A 12,826-nucleotide genomic window follows, 5' to 3' on the forward strand; every position below is an offset into this window, starting at 1 on the left:
TACTTACATTATTTATTTTTTTGCAAGGTGGGGTGGGGTTTATTTTTTTTATTAGGGGAGGGGCCTATTCACATTTATTAATTTTTCTTGAAATGTTTTTTTAATCCTCACAGAGGACAATCTATTGATGGCTATTACTGTTCAGTGCTATTCATATGCATGGCACTGATCAGTAATATCAGCCATCTACTTCTAAGGTATGTCAAAATGCAGACAATAGAAGAGGATAGCTGGAGCTGTGCTCGCTTCATAGTCTGGATGGGACTCAGGATGTACATGCACATCCTGGTGTGCCAGGTACCAGGCAGCCGGGGCGTACAGATATGCTCTGCGTCCTCTAGGGGTTAAGTCCCTTCAGCTTAGCATCTTTATAAGCATTATCCCCCAATGAAGCTTGACCAGCTAGAAAGGCTTTGAAATGTTTTAATACATTAGTGAATAAATCCCTAACTACAGTATAGTAGTCTGCAGCTACTGTATTAAATAAATAATAACACCACAATAATTATTGAGCAGGCAAACATGGTGATGCTCACTGAGCCCTAAGCTGAGACTAAGAATACTAATGTGGCATGAGTGAGTTATCGATATTTAGCTTTTGATGTCAATTTCATTTATTGAAAATATTTTGTAACCTGAAGAGTTGATGACCATATTCTGTATGTACAACTTCTGTACCAATTGCTGTATACAAAAGGAAACAGCTGGCTGTTGGCACTCTATATGACAAGAACTTGATATTGCTGTATCGTAAGAGACCGTAAACTGTGCAGCAGTGATCCAATCCGAAAAATCACCTTACAAACTAATAATATACAAGATATTTGGGGCACACTAAGAATTTGAATTCACATTGTGGCACTAAAAATATGAATTATATACGTTTTATTTTATTTTTCAAAGGAAATAAGGATAATGGTTATATACTTTATAGGGGGGCTTTAGCTATAGGGTATTTTTGTCAGTTTAGGTATTGGTCTATGCTCCAATCTGTGGGTGTAGGTGAAGCTGGATTGTCAGGTTCCTCTCATCTGATGGGTGTAATGAGGAACACAGTCTGAACCGATACTTTAGTAACTGATAGTCTAAACAACAATAAATACAGAATGAGGTGTAACTGTACACTAACCTCCTAGGATCAACCAGTTCTTCTGTGACATAATTCAGAAAGTTCCAACCACTGAATGCAAAAGATCCCTGTAAGAATGCCAGTGCCAGCTGTCCAACCGTGGGGGTCATCCAAAAATTAAATGCGTTACTGGGCTTTAGTTCTTCATAGTTTCCTGGAGATAACAAATATTAATGCTTATGCTCTCTTGTAAAATGGTGTTATAAATGACATATTAAAACAAAATGACACTTGTAGGCTTTACTTTGTAACTTGTTGAAAAACTGCATGTGCAACTGCAGTTTTATACTTTGGTACCAGGAAGTTGTAACTTGTATTAGTTATCTAAAAAAACAATATTTTTTTATAAATATTTTTTATACAATATCATCACATAGTACATATACCAAGATCCCTTTCCTTCTTTCTTTAATCCAGGTTAATTAGGACTATATGTCACTTTTTGTGGTAAATAAAAAAAATACCAATAACCAGTAGATAGCTTTTGGGGATGATCACATACCTCTTGACACCCCTGTTGCTGAGCTGGGTTCACACTACGTTTTCTCCCATATGGGAGTGCATACGGCAGGGGGAAGCTGAAACCTGGCGCTCCCGTATGCCTTCGTATGCGCTCCCGTATTCATTTCAATGAGCCGGCCTGAGTGAAACATTCAGTCCGGTCGGCTCATTTTTGCTCCGTATGCGCTTTTCCCCCGGACCTAAAACTGTGGTCAACCACGGTTTTAGGACCGGTTGTAAAAGCGCATGCAGCGCAAAAATGAGCCGACCGGACCGAACGTTTCACTCAAGCCGGCTCATTGAAATGAATGACATACGGGAGCGCATACGAAGGCATACGGGAGCGCGAGGTTTCAGCTCCCCCCTGCCATATGCCCTACCGTATGGGAGAAAACGTAGTGTGAACCCAGGGTTTTGCAGCTCCTATGACTAATTCAGTCAATCTGTCAGATGGAAGGGACTTTATTTTCAGGTTGTGTTCGGCTGAGTTCTGTGCAGGGACTTGCGGCATACATGTACCTGCGTGCATATTTACGGTAACTCTATTTTTTCCTCCTCCTTTGTCTTCTAATAGTCATAATTCTTTCAATCAGTGTTATTGGCGCTCCATTGGTGCAGACTGCTGAGGCTGCCTGAACTATTAGAGCGCCATTTGAACAGGACGGAGGCAGGTAGGTACCCTTCACCCATCCTCTGAGCTAAATGGGACTTCATAAGGCTGGGTTCACACTACGTTTATGCCATATGGGGACCAGATCCGTCTGGCAAATGTACAAACTGGGTGCTCCCTTATCCCAGCCACACCAAGCCCCGCATCTTATTCATTTGAATGAGTCAGAAAGTGACTCTGGTTGGCTCATTTTTTACCGCAGCATACCGGGGTTTTCAGTCCAGTCACAAAACCGGAAACGGGGCAAAAATGAGCCGACCAGAGTCACTATCTGACTCATTCAAATGAATGAGATGTGGGCCCGGGTCTGGCTGGGATACGGGAGCGCCCGGCTTGCACATTTCCAAGACGGATCTGGACTACGTATAACATAAACGTAGTGTGAATGCACCCTAATTTTGTTGCCAAGGTTGCGACCAGCTCCCTGAGCTAGCCAGTAACAATATTTCCTGCATTTAGAAGCTGTGATCAACTTCGATTGCAACATCTAAAGGGTTAATGCCGGATATCTGTCCGTGTCAGGAACTGTCCAGAGTGCAAGCATATCCCAAAAGCAACCTCTTCTGCCCTGGACAGTTCCTGACATGGACAGAGATGTCAGCAGAAAGCACTGTGGTCGGACTGAAAAGAACTATACAACTTCCTGTGGAGCATACAGCAGCTGATAAGTACTGTAAGGATTGAGATTTTTGAATAGAAGTAATTTACTAACCTGTATAACTTTCTGGCACCAGTTTATTTGAAAAAAAACTATTTTCCACGAGAGTACCTCTTTAACGCAGGAAACTTTGTTGTCTTTTAGGGTCTAGCCCCCCCTCTTGTTTTTTTCTGCATGCCATTTGATTTCACTCTTCTAGTGGCCACAGTATTATTTGTCTGTTACTAATGTAGCTGCTTCTGTTTACACTCATACCCTTATTTATTTTCTTGGTTGATACTGTAATCTCCATTTGCAGCCCCCGCCCCTTAAAGGGGTACTGCGCCCATAGACATATTATTCCCTATCCAAACAATAGGGGATAAGATGACTGATCACGGGCTCCAACAGCTGGGAACTCCGCGATCTCTGTGCAGCACCCGGTGTTCGTTTAGAACTAGAGGCGCGGGTTGTGACGTCATGGTCACGCCCCCTTATGATGTCACATCACGCCCCCTCAATGCAAGTGTATGGGAGGGGACGTGGTGATCCGGATGGGGGGGGGGGGCTGGTTGAGATATCACGACCCCCGCCGCCTTCTCCAAATGTTCGGAACAAGCAGTGGAGTACCCCTTTTAACAGTATTCATGGCAGTCACTTATATCCACCCCCAATACAGTAGGTGTGTTTTGTCACATGTCTAAAATGCAGTTTTTGCTGCACCTCCTTGTAGTCCCTTTGCAAGAATTTTTGCTACTTTTAGTGTTGCTGTTTTTTTCTTGATTTCATTGCGTACTGTTTCTTCCTGACCTCCCAGGACAGATTACACTCATTATGTGGTTACCCACCTTAGTGCAACCTTAGTCTTTCCAACAACTTAAAGTCCCATAGTGATTATGACTGAGCTTGAACTAGCTACCCTGCATGTTAACGGATTTAATGTCCCAGAGAAGAGTTCTCAAACATTGTACTATATGCATGAGAAGAGGGTTAAAATCCTCTGCTTGACCGTATACATAGGGGGTTAGGCTGGCCCAAGGGCCCTGATGTCCCCGGGGTCTGGAGATTAGAGACAAGAATCTGAAGGCAGCTCGGAATTTATCTCCCCTTCCAGGTCTTCCTCCATCTGTGCACCTCTATGCAGACCTGGCCCCCTCCACTTTAGAATGGAGACATAACACGAGACCGGTCACCCTCGCCCTGCAAAAAGCCCAACTCCGTTACAGATGGGGTTTCCCCTTTAACCTAGAGTTTCAAATCCACTCTGAATTGTATGTGATACGCACACCCTCTGAAGCCATGGGGATCCTACACCAGGAGAATATCCCTTGCGATGAGCACTGACCTCTACCGTCTAGATCACCTGCTCTCAAACGAATGTGGCAGAGGGCTGAGATCCCACGTAAGAGACACCCCTCTCACCCTCAGAAACTGTGATGACCTGTTTAGCTTTCAAGTCCAGATGGACTTGATGTGCTCCTCCTTCTTCCCCTGCTAGCCATCTGAGGCTAGTTACTTGGAAATCTTCTTGTTGACGTGGATACCTTTCCCCTTTTGGGGCTTTTTATTTCTCATTTCCACATGAAGATACTGCTTATACCTGTTTAGTTATGTACTGGTTTACTCTGGAATTTTTTACTGATTCTGGACTTTCCGGACACCTTCCCCAGCTATAAACGGTGTTGTTCCTCCCCCACTCTGATGTCCATATTCACAGTTCTATGGGATGGATCCTTCATATTCAACCCTGACTGTGTCCTGCTGCAACCCGCTATATGCCTATGGACTTCACTTCTGAGAATGGTCCACTGCGCCTGTTTCTTTCTCTCCCCTTTCCCCTCCTTAGCTTTTATTCCCCTTTTTTTTTCTTACAGTTCCCTTTCCCCTCCTTCCCTCCCTCCTCATTCCTTCTTCTTATATTCTGTTTTTTACCTTCCCTCTGACTGGTTTTCTAGCTCTCTACTGCAGACCATAACTGATTATGACCCGCCTTTCACTCTTCCTGGTGGGATGGACTACCATGTTGTCCAACTCTCTTGGGCTGTTTCATACTTCGGGGGTATGGCTGTTATTGCATTCCTGCTGTTTGTCCTCCCATGTGTTCTTGTACTTTTACCTCCTGGGTCTTTTGTTATTTTATGTTCTCTCCTGTGTTTTCTTTCTTCTCTCATCCTGGTCCTTGTGTCTTGTTGTCTCATTTTCCCTACCATGTGCCCTATACTGTTGCTTTGCTCCGCCTGTCTCTTCCTTTATTTGTCATTCATGTTTTGCCTCATGTGCTTTTCTATGAATTACTCCAATGTGTCATATTATATCTCATAATGTTTGGGGCCTGAATTCCCCGGTAAAGTGGAAGAAAGCATTCCTTGGTCCATCTAAAACACTGACCTGATATTATAGGTCTCCAGGAGACCTCATTCCCCAAGTTTATACATGCTAACTACTCCCTATGTCTTATGGCCTCTGACTCCACTAAATCAAGAGGAGTTATGACCCTTTTACATAATAATTTCCCTTTTACACTTCAGTGCTAATTTTTTGACCCTGAGGGACGCTTTCTTATTTTGGAGAGCCTCCTTCAGGAACAGAGAGTATACATTGTTAATTCTTATGCGCCGAATGAAGATCCCCTCCCCTTCTTTGTACGCTTGGTGACCAGGCTGCAATCCCTCACCTATGACATTTTGCTCTGGATAGGCGATTTCAACATGGTCGCCAACGGAATGTTGGAAAGATCGCACACCAAAAAGTTATAGGGGTAAGAAGATGACAATTTTAAACGTATACATTTTTCTGCATGTAGTTATGATTTTTTCCAGAAGTACGACAAAATCAAACCTACATAAGTAGGGTTTCATTTTAATCATATGGACCTACAGAATAAAGAGAAGGTGTAATTTTTACCGAAAAATGTACTGAGTAGTAAAGGAAGCCCCCAAAAGTTACAAAATTGCGTTTTTTTAAATTTTGTCTCACAATGATTTTTTTTCCCTTTCGCTGTAGATTTTTGGGAAAAATGACTGATGTCATTACAAAGTAGAATTGGTGGTGCAAAAATAAGCCATCATATAGATTTTTTTAGTGAAAAATAGAAAGAGTTATGATTTTTTAAAGGTAAGGAGGAAAAAACAAAAATACAAAAACGGAAAACCCGGGTCCTTAAGGGGTTAACATAGTGGTAAATTTTCATCGTTACTTGCATCCTTTCTTGGTGAAAAATCACAAAATTTCATGAAAATTTAGAAAATTTTTCGAACTTTAAAACTCTCTGCTTGTAAGGAAAATGGACATTCCAATTAAATTATATATTGATTCACAAATACAATGAGGGAGATTTATCAAAGGATTTTGACTGTTTTTTCCCATCTAAAATTGTCTCACCGAAAGACGCAGTCTAAATACGCGTGACTTTTTCGCAACTTTTGCTTTAGAGGATTTTCAGAACATGATGCATTCTAGTCTATTTTAGACAGAAAATGCATTGGTGCTGAATTTATCAATAGCGACTTGTCTCATTGGCCGAAAGTACGCTGGAATGTCAGACCATGCTGGAGCAGGGTTAAATACAGTCTAAACTGTAGATCCAGAAGTCTGTGCGCAGAATTTATCAAGAGCCGTGTGACTTTTGATAAATTTAAGCGCACAATAGACCAGCCAAACACTCTGTAGGTTGGTCTATATTGATGCAGGAATTAGACAACTCTGATAAATCCCCCCAATATGTCTACTTTATTTTAGCATCATAAAGTTGACATGTTTTTACTTTTTGAAGACATTAAAGTATAGCAGCAATTTTCAAAATTTTTGCAAAAAATTCAAAATCTGAATTTTTCAGGGACCAGTTAAGTTTTAAGTGGATTTGAGGGGCCTTTCTGTGAGAAATACCCCACAAATGACCATTGTAGAAACTGCACCCCTCAAAGTATTCAAAATGACATTCAGAAAGTTTGTAAACCCTTTAGGTGTTTCACAGGAACAGCAGCAAAGTGGAGGAGAAAAATCAAAATTTTTACACTAACATGCTCATGTAGCCCAATTTTTTTCATTTTTACAAGGATTATAATGACAAAAAGCCTGCAAAATTTGTAGCCCAATTTCTCCCGAGTAAGGAAATACCTCATATGTTGACGTAAAGTGATTTGCGAACGAACAACATGGTTCTAGATGGAAAGAGCAACTGTGGGATTTTGGAGGGGGAATTTTGCTGAAATGGTTTTTGGGGGGCATGTTGCATTTAGAAAGCCTCCATGGTGCCAGAACAGCAAAAAAAAAAAAAAAAAAAAACTCCCATGGCACACTATATGGGAGACTATACCCCTCAAGGAAAGTAACAAGGGGTATAGAGAGCCTTTACACCTCACAGGTGTTTGACAGGTTTGCGTTAAATTTGGACGTGAAAATGAAAAATGTGATTTTTAACACTAAAATGATGGTCTTACTCCAAATTTTTCATTTTCACATGGGGTAATAGGAGAAAATAGACCCCAAAATTTGAAACTAAATTTCTCCCAAGTAAAGAAATACCCCATGTGTGGACGTAATGTGCCTTGCAGGCACACTACAGGTCTCAGAACAGAAGGAGTGCCATTGGGCTTTTGGAGAGAGAATTTTGCTGAAATGTTTTTTGGGGGGCATGTCGCATTTAGGAAGCCCCCATGGTGCCAGAACAGCATGAAAAAAACCACATAGCACACTATTTGGGAAACTACACCCTTCAAGGAACGTAACAAGGGGGGGGGGGGGGTATGGTGAGCCTTAACACCTCACAGGTGTTTGACAGGTTTGCGTTGAAGTTGGACGTGAAAATGAAAAATGTGATTTTTAACACTAAAATTATGGTGTTACAAATTTTGGGGGCTTTTTCTCCTATTACCCCTTGTGAAAATAAAACATTTTGGGTAACACCAGCATTTTAGTGAAAAAAATAAACATTTTCATTTTCATGTCCAACTTTAATGAAAATTTGTCAAACACCTGTGGGGTGTTAAGGGTCACTATACCCATTGTTACTTTCCGTGTGGGGTGTAGTTGTTTTTTTATGCCTATGTCAGAACCATTGCATCATCCACCTGTGCGTCCGCAGATCACTTTACACCCACATTTGGGATATTTCCGTACGCGGGAGGAATTGCGTTATAGACCCCAACTTTTCCATTTCATAAGGGGTAAAAAGGAGAAAAAGTCCCTCAAAATTTGTAGCGCAATTTATCCCGAGTACGGAAATACCCCATATGTGGCCCTAAACTGTTGCCTTGAAATACGACAAAGCTCCGAAGTGAGAGAGTGCCATGTGCATTTGAGGCCTAAATTAGGGATTTGCACAGGGGCGGACCCAAATGCAAGCGTTACAATTGCCTCCGCCACCACAAATATCCTACAGCAGTGTTTCTCAAACAGGGTGCCTCCAGCTGTTGCAAAACTCCCAGCATGCCTGGACAGTCAAAGGCTATCCAGCAATGCTGGGAGTTGTTGTTTTGTAACAGCTGGAGGCTCCTTTTTGGAAACACTGCTGTACGAGGCATTTTTTATTTTTATGGGGAGGGGGGACTGTGTAGGGTTATGTGTATATGTAGTGTTTTACCCTTTATTTTGTGTTTTGTAGTGTAGTGTAGTGTTTTTAGGGTACATTCACACGGGCGGGGGTTCACAGCGAGTTTCCAGCTGGGAGTTTGAGCTACGGTGGAAAATTTGCCGCAGCTCAAACTTGCAGCTGAAAACTCACTGTAAACCCCCACCCATGGGAATGTACCCTGTACATTCACATAGGGCAGGGCGGGGGCGAGTGCACAAACTTCTCCAGCTGTTGCAAAACTAAAACTCTCAGCATGGACTGGCAGACCATGCATGCTGATAGTTTTGCCACAGCTGGAGGCACACTGGTGAGGAAGCACCAAGTTAGGTAACAGACAAACTCAGTGTGCCTCCAGCTGTTACAAAACTACAACTACCAGCATGCACGGTCTGTCAGTGTATGCTGGTAGTTGTAGTTTTGCAACAGCTGGAGGCACACTGGTTCTGTTACCAAACTCTGTGTTTCCTCACCAGTGTGCCTCCAGCTGTTGCAAAACTACAACTCCCAGCATGCACTGACAGACCGTGCATGCTGGGAGTTGTAGTTATGCAACAACTGGAGGCACGCTACTACAACTCCCAGCATGCTGAGACAGCAGTTTGCTGTTCGTGCATGCTGGGAGTTGTAGTTATGCAACATCTGGAGGGCCACAGTTTAGAGACCACTGCACAGTGATCTCCAAACTGTGGCCTTCCAGATGTTTCAAAACTACAAATCCCAGCATGCCCAGACAGCAAATGGCTGTGTGGGCATGCTGGAAGTTGTAGTTTTGCAAGATCTGAAGGGCCATAGTTTAGAGACCACTGCACAGTGATCTCCAAACTGTGTCCCTCCAGATGTTGCAAAACTACAAATCCTAGCATGCCCAGACAGCAAATGGCTGTGTGGGCATGCTGGGAGTTGTAGTTCTGTAAGATCTGAAGGGCCATAGTTTAGAGACCACTGCACAGTGATCTACAAACTGTGGCCCTCCAGATTTTGCAAAACTACAAATCCCAGCATGCCCTCACAGCTATTTACTGTCGGGTGAGCTCCACTATTCCCCCCATCTGCCCAGACACCCATGGGTGGGCAGAGCGGGGGAACTGAACTTTAACCCCCCCGCCCCTTCTGCGATTGGTCGGTTCCGACTGATCACCTCACTCCTATACCTCCAGGGGGAATGGGGCTGTGTCAGACAACCCCGGTCCCCCTTATTTTCCACGTCACCGGAGACCCGTATGACCCAGAATCGGCGCAAATCACTGGTCTGAATTGACCACCAATTTGTGGCGATCGCTCATATGGGGGTCCTCAGGACCCCCCCTTGGCGATGTCACGGCGAGCAGCAGGAACCGGAAATGCTCAGGTACGCCCTGGGTCCTTAAGGATTGGGGATGCAGGGTGTATGCATACACCCTGCGTCCCCAAGAGGTTAATTCCCCTGTCACCGCCGAGGAGGTTGCTGATGCCATTGTTCATTTGAAGCTAGGTAAGGTGCCAGGCCCAGACGGCCTGTCTGCCCTTTATTACAAAAAGTTTGAACTGATCCTCTCACTCCATATTATTTCTTATTGTAATAATTTGCTTTCTGGCTCAGTTATGCCCCCTGAAATCCTTCATGCGTCTGTTGTTGTTTTTCTCAAGCCCACAAGGATCCCCTTCTCCCCTCTAATTATCGCTCTATTTCCCTTATTAATTTGGATTCCAAAATTTTCACTTCCATTCTTGCCAGACGCCTCAACGCTATATTGCCTGGCCTTGTTCATAACGATCAGGTGGGTTTTATCCCAGGCAGACAAGCGCCCGGCAATGTAGTTCACTGGGCTTCTTCTATTAACACCCCACTTATACTGCTAGGCTTAGATACTGAAAAGGCCTTTGATACTGTCTTATAGCCTTATTTGTTTGGGGTTCTCCGTGCCATGGGTTTTTCCGGACTGTTTGTCCATGCCCTGAATTCATTGTATTCCAATCCAGTTGCTTATCTCATTCCTCACTGATCCCTGTCGGTAGGGTTACTCACCAGGGGTGTCCTCTGTCACCTGCCTTATTTGCTTTGGCTATGGAGCCCCTGACGAGTATCCTTTGCGCCCACCCAGATATTTTGGGGGCAAAGATTGGCTCTGCAATATACAAGGTTAATTTATTATTCCGACGACCTCCTCCTCACGCTCCCCAAACCACTGGTTTCACTTCCCAATCAATTTGCTACCTTGGACCGGTTCTCAGCTATGTCGGGCCTGGTGATGAACAGATCTAAATGTGAAGCTCTTTACTGCAACACTCCTCGATTGGTGCATTACTTAATCTCCCTTAACTTTTCTCTCTGTACCTCTTATACTTTCCTTTCTTATTTGGGTATCTCTTTGCCTTCTTCTCTGGCGGCTCTATAGATTGAACTATATTCCCCTTTATGAATCTATTCGAGATGACCTTGCCAAATTGAACCTTCCACATATTTTGTGGCTGGGACATGTACATGCTGTCAAGATGTTGGTACTACCCAGAGTCTTATATCTGTTTTGGACGCTCCCGATCCCAGTTTGGATGACGGACCCCCGTAAACTTCAAGCACATGTATATCGTTTTATTTGTCGAGGCCACACTCCCCATATTCCTAGGTCTATTATGTACTATCATAAGCATTTGGGAGCTTGTCTGTACCTAACTTTGTTCATTACTATAGCGCAGCTCACTTAGCTCAACTTTTGTTATGTAATGGTCCCTCGGGTTTCCCTAGGTGAGTAGCTCTTGAAAATGACCTTTTAGCCCCCCACTCCCTTCAATCTCTTATGTTGTCTGTTAAACCGGTTTCTTCCTATGTTCCCTACTAAGCCACGATTTCTCTCTATTCTCTCCTTCTTTGCACTCTGTCCTTTTCAAGCTATCCTTGCAATCTCCTGTGTCCCCTGTCATACCTCTTCTAAATAATCTTCTTTTTGCTCCTGGTTTTGGGAATTTTGACTTTTCTCGTAGGGAAAAAACTGATTTCTCGCTCAATTTTCCTTGCTTGATATAACCCTCCCCCAGAGGAGTCCTTTCGCGTATCTCAAGTTTTTCCATTTTTTAACTCTCTCACTTCACCTACTATGACGATTGAACCTACCTCTTATGAGGCTCTAGCCCTATATTCCCCTCTTCGTTCTGGTACCCTTTCGCTTTTGTACTCTTCTTTTAATCAACCCCCCCGGGGCATAAAGCTCCCCTTCATGACCCAGTGGGAAGAGGATCTGCAAATTGACTTTACTCTCCCCTCTTGGCATGATTGCTGTACACACCTGAGCAGGGGTAGCTGGCAGGTTTAGTTGACGGAAACTGCACTCAAGATATTGCATAGGGCGTATTATCTTCCTGCCAGACTTCATACTATTTTCCCTTCCATGTCTCCCCAGTGTTTTAGGGGCTTTACGGCAGTTGGTAATATGCTTCATATTTGGTGGACATGTCCACAAGTTTCCACCTTTTGGAGACTGGTCATTGACCTGCTTTCCTCTGTAACTGGTAGATCCTATGGCCTTGATCCAGCGCTGTGCCTCCTGGGCCATAAACCTGAGAGATTGCCCTATGCAATATTCCGCTTAGATCAATTCATATTGATGGCTGCCCGCATTCATATTGCCCATAAATGGAGATCGCCTGGTCTCTCCTTGCCCATAGTGATCTCTCATGTGAACAATATTATGCTCCCTGAATGCCTAAATGCAATAAGAGCTGACACTATGACACTTTTTGAAAAGGTATGGGGCCCCTGGTTCTCTTCTACTCATGCACCTGATGTTTATTATTATTTGTCTTTGTAGCCCTATAGGATGTACAGGGGTCATTATTAATATATAAGGGGCACAGGGTGGGGGCATTATAAATGTATGAGGGGGCACGGTTGACAATATAAATGTGTGAGGAGGCTCGGAGGGGCATTATGAATGTATAAGGGGGCACGGGGGACATTTTAATATATGAAGGGCATAGGTGGAGCATTATAACTGTATGAGGGGTACAGGTTGGGCATTATATGCACAGGGTAGATATTAGAAATGTATGATGGGACATGGGCTTATGAATGTATAAGGGTGCACAGTCGGGCATTATTAAGATATGAGGGGCACAGAGGGGCATTATTTAGGTAGCACAGGGGGCATAGTTAATGTATTAAAGGACACAGGGGGTATTATAAATGTAATAGAGGGCACGGGGGCATTATTAGTGTGTGAGGGAGCACAGGATGGCATTATAAATGGGGGCATGGGGGGCATTATTTATGTACTAGAGGGCACGGGGGGGCGTTATAAATGTATGAAGGGCACATGGGCATTTTTAAATGTGTGAGGGAGCATA

The 12,826-nt window shown here is 43.6% G+C and overlaps 1 protein-coding gene across 7 annotated transcripts in view; it reads right to left on the reverse strand.

The window, feature by feature from the left end:
- Positions 1 to 12,826, reverse strand: part of SLC7A10 (solute carrier family 7 member 10) — a 196,524-nt gene that overhangs the window by 48,591 nt on the left and 135,107 nt on the right. For all 7 annotated transcript variants that reach the window (XM_056525780.1, XM_056525782.1, XM_056525779.1 and 4 more), the window contains one exon: positions 1,130 to 1,283. In XM_056525780.1, the coding sequence (XP_056381755.1) occupies positions 1,130 to 1,283 (154 nt within the window). The remainder of the gene's footprint in view (positions 1 to 1,129; positions 1,284 to 12,826) is intronic.

The sequence above is a fragment of the Hyla sarda genome, chromosome 6, assembly GCF_029499605.1.
Source record: "Hyla sarda isolate aHylSar1 chromosome 6, aHylSar1.hap1, whole genome shotgun sequence".
Taxonomy (NCBI): domain Eukaryota; kingdom Metazoa; phylum Chordata; class Amphibia; order Anura; family Hylidae; genus Hyla; species Hyla sarda.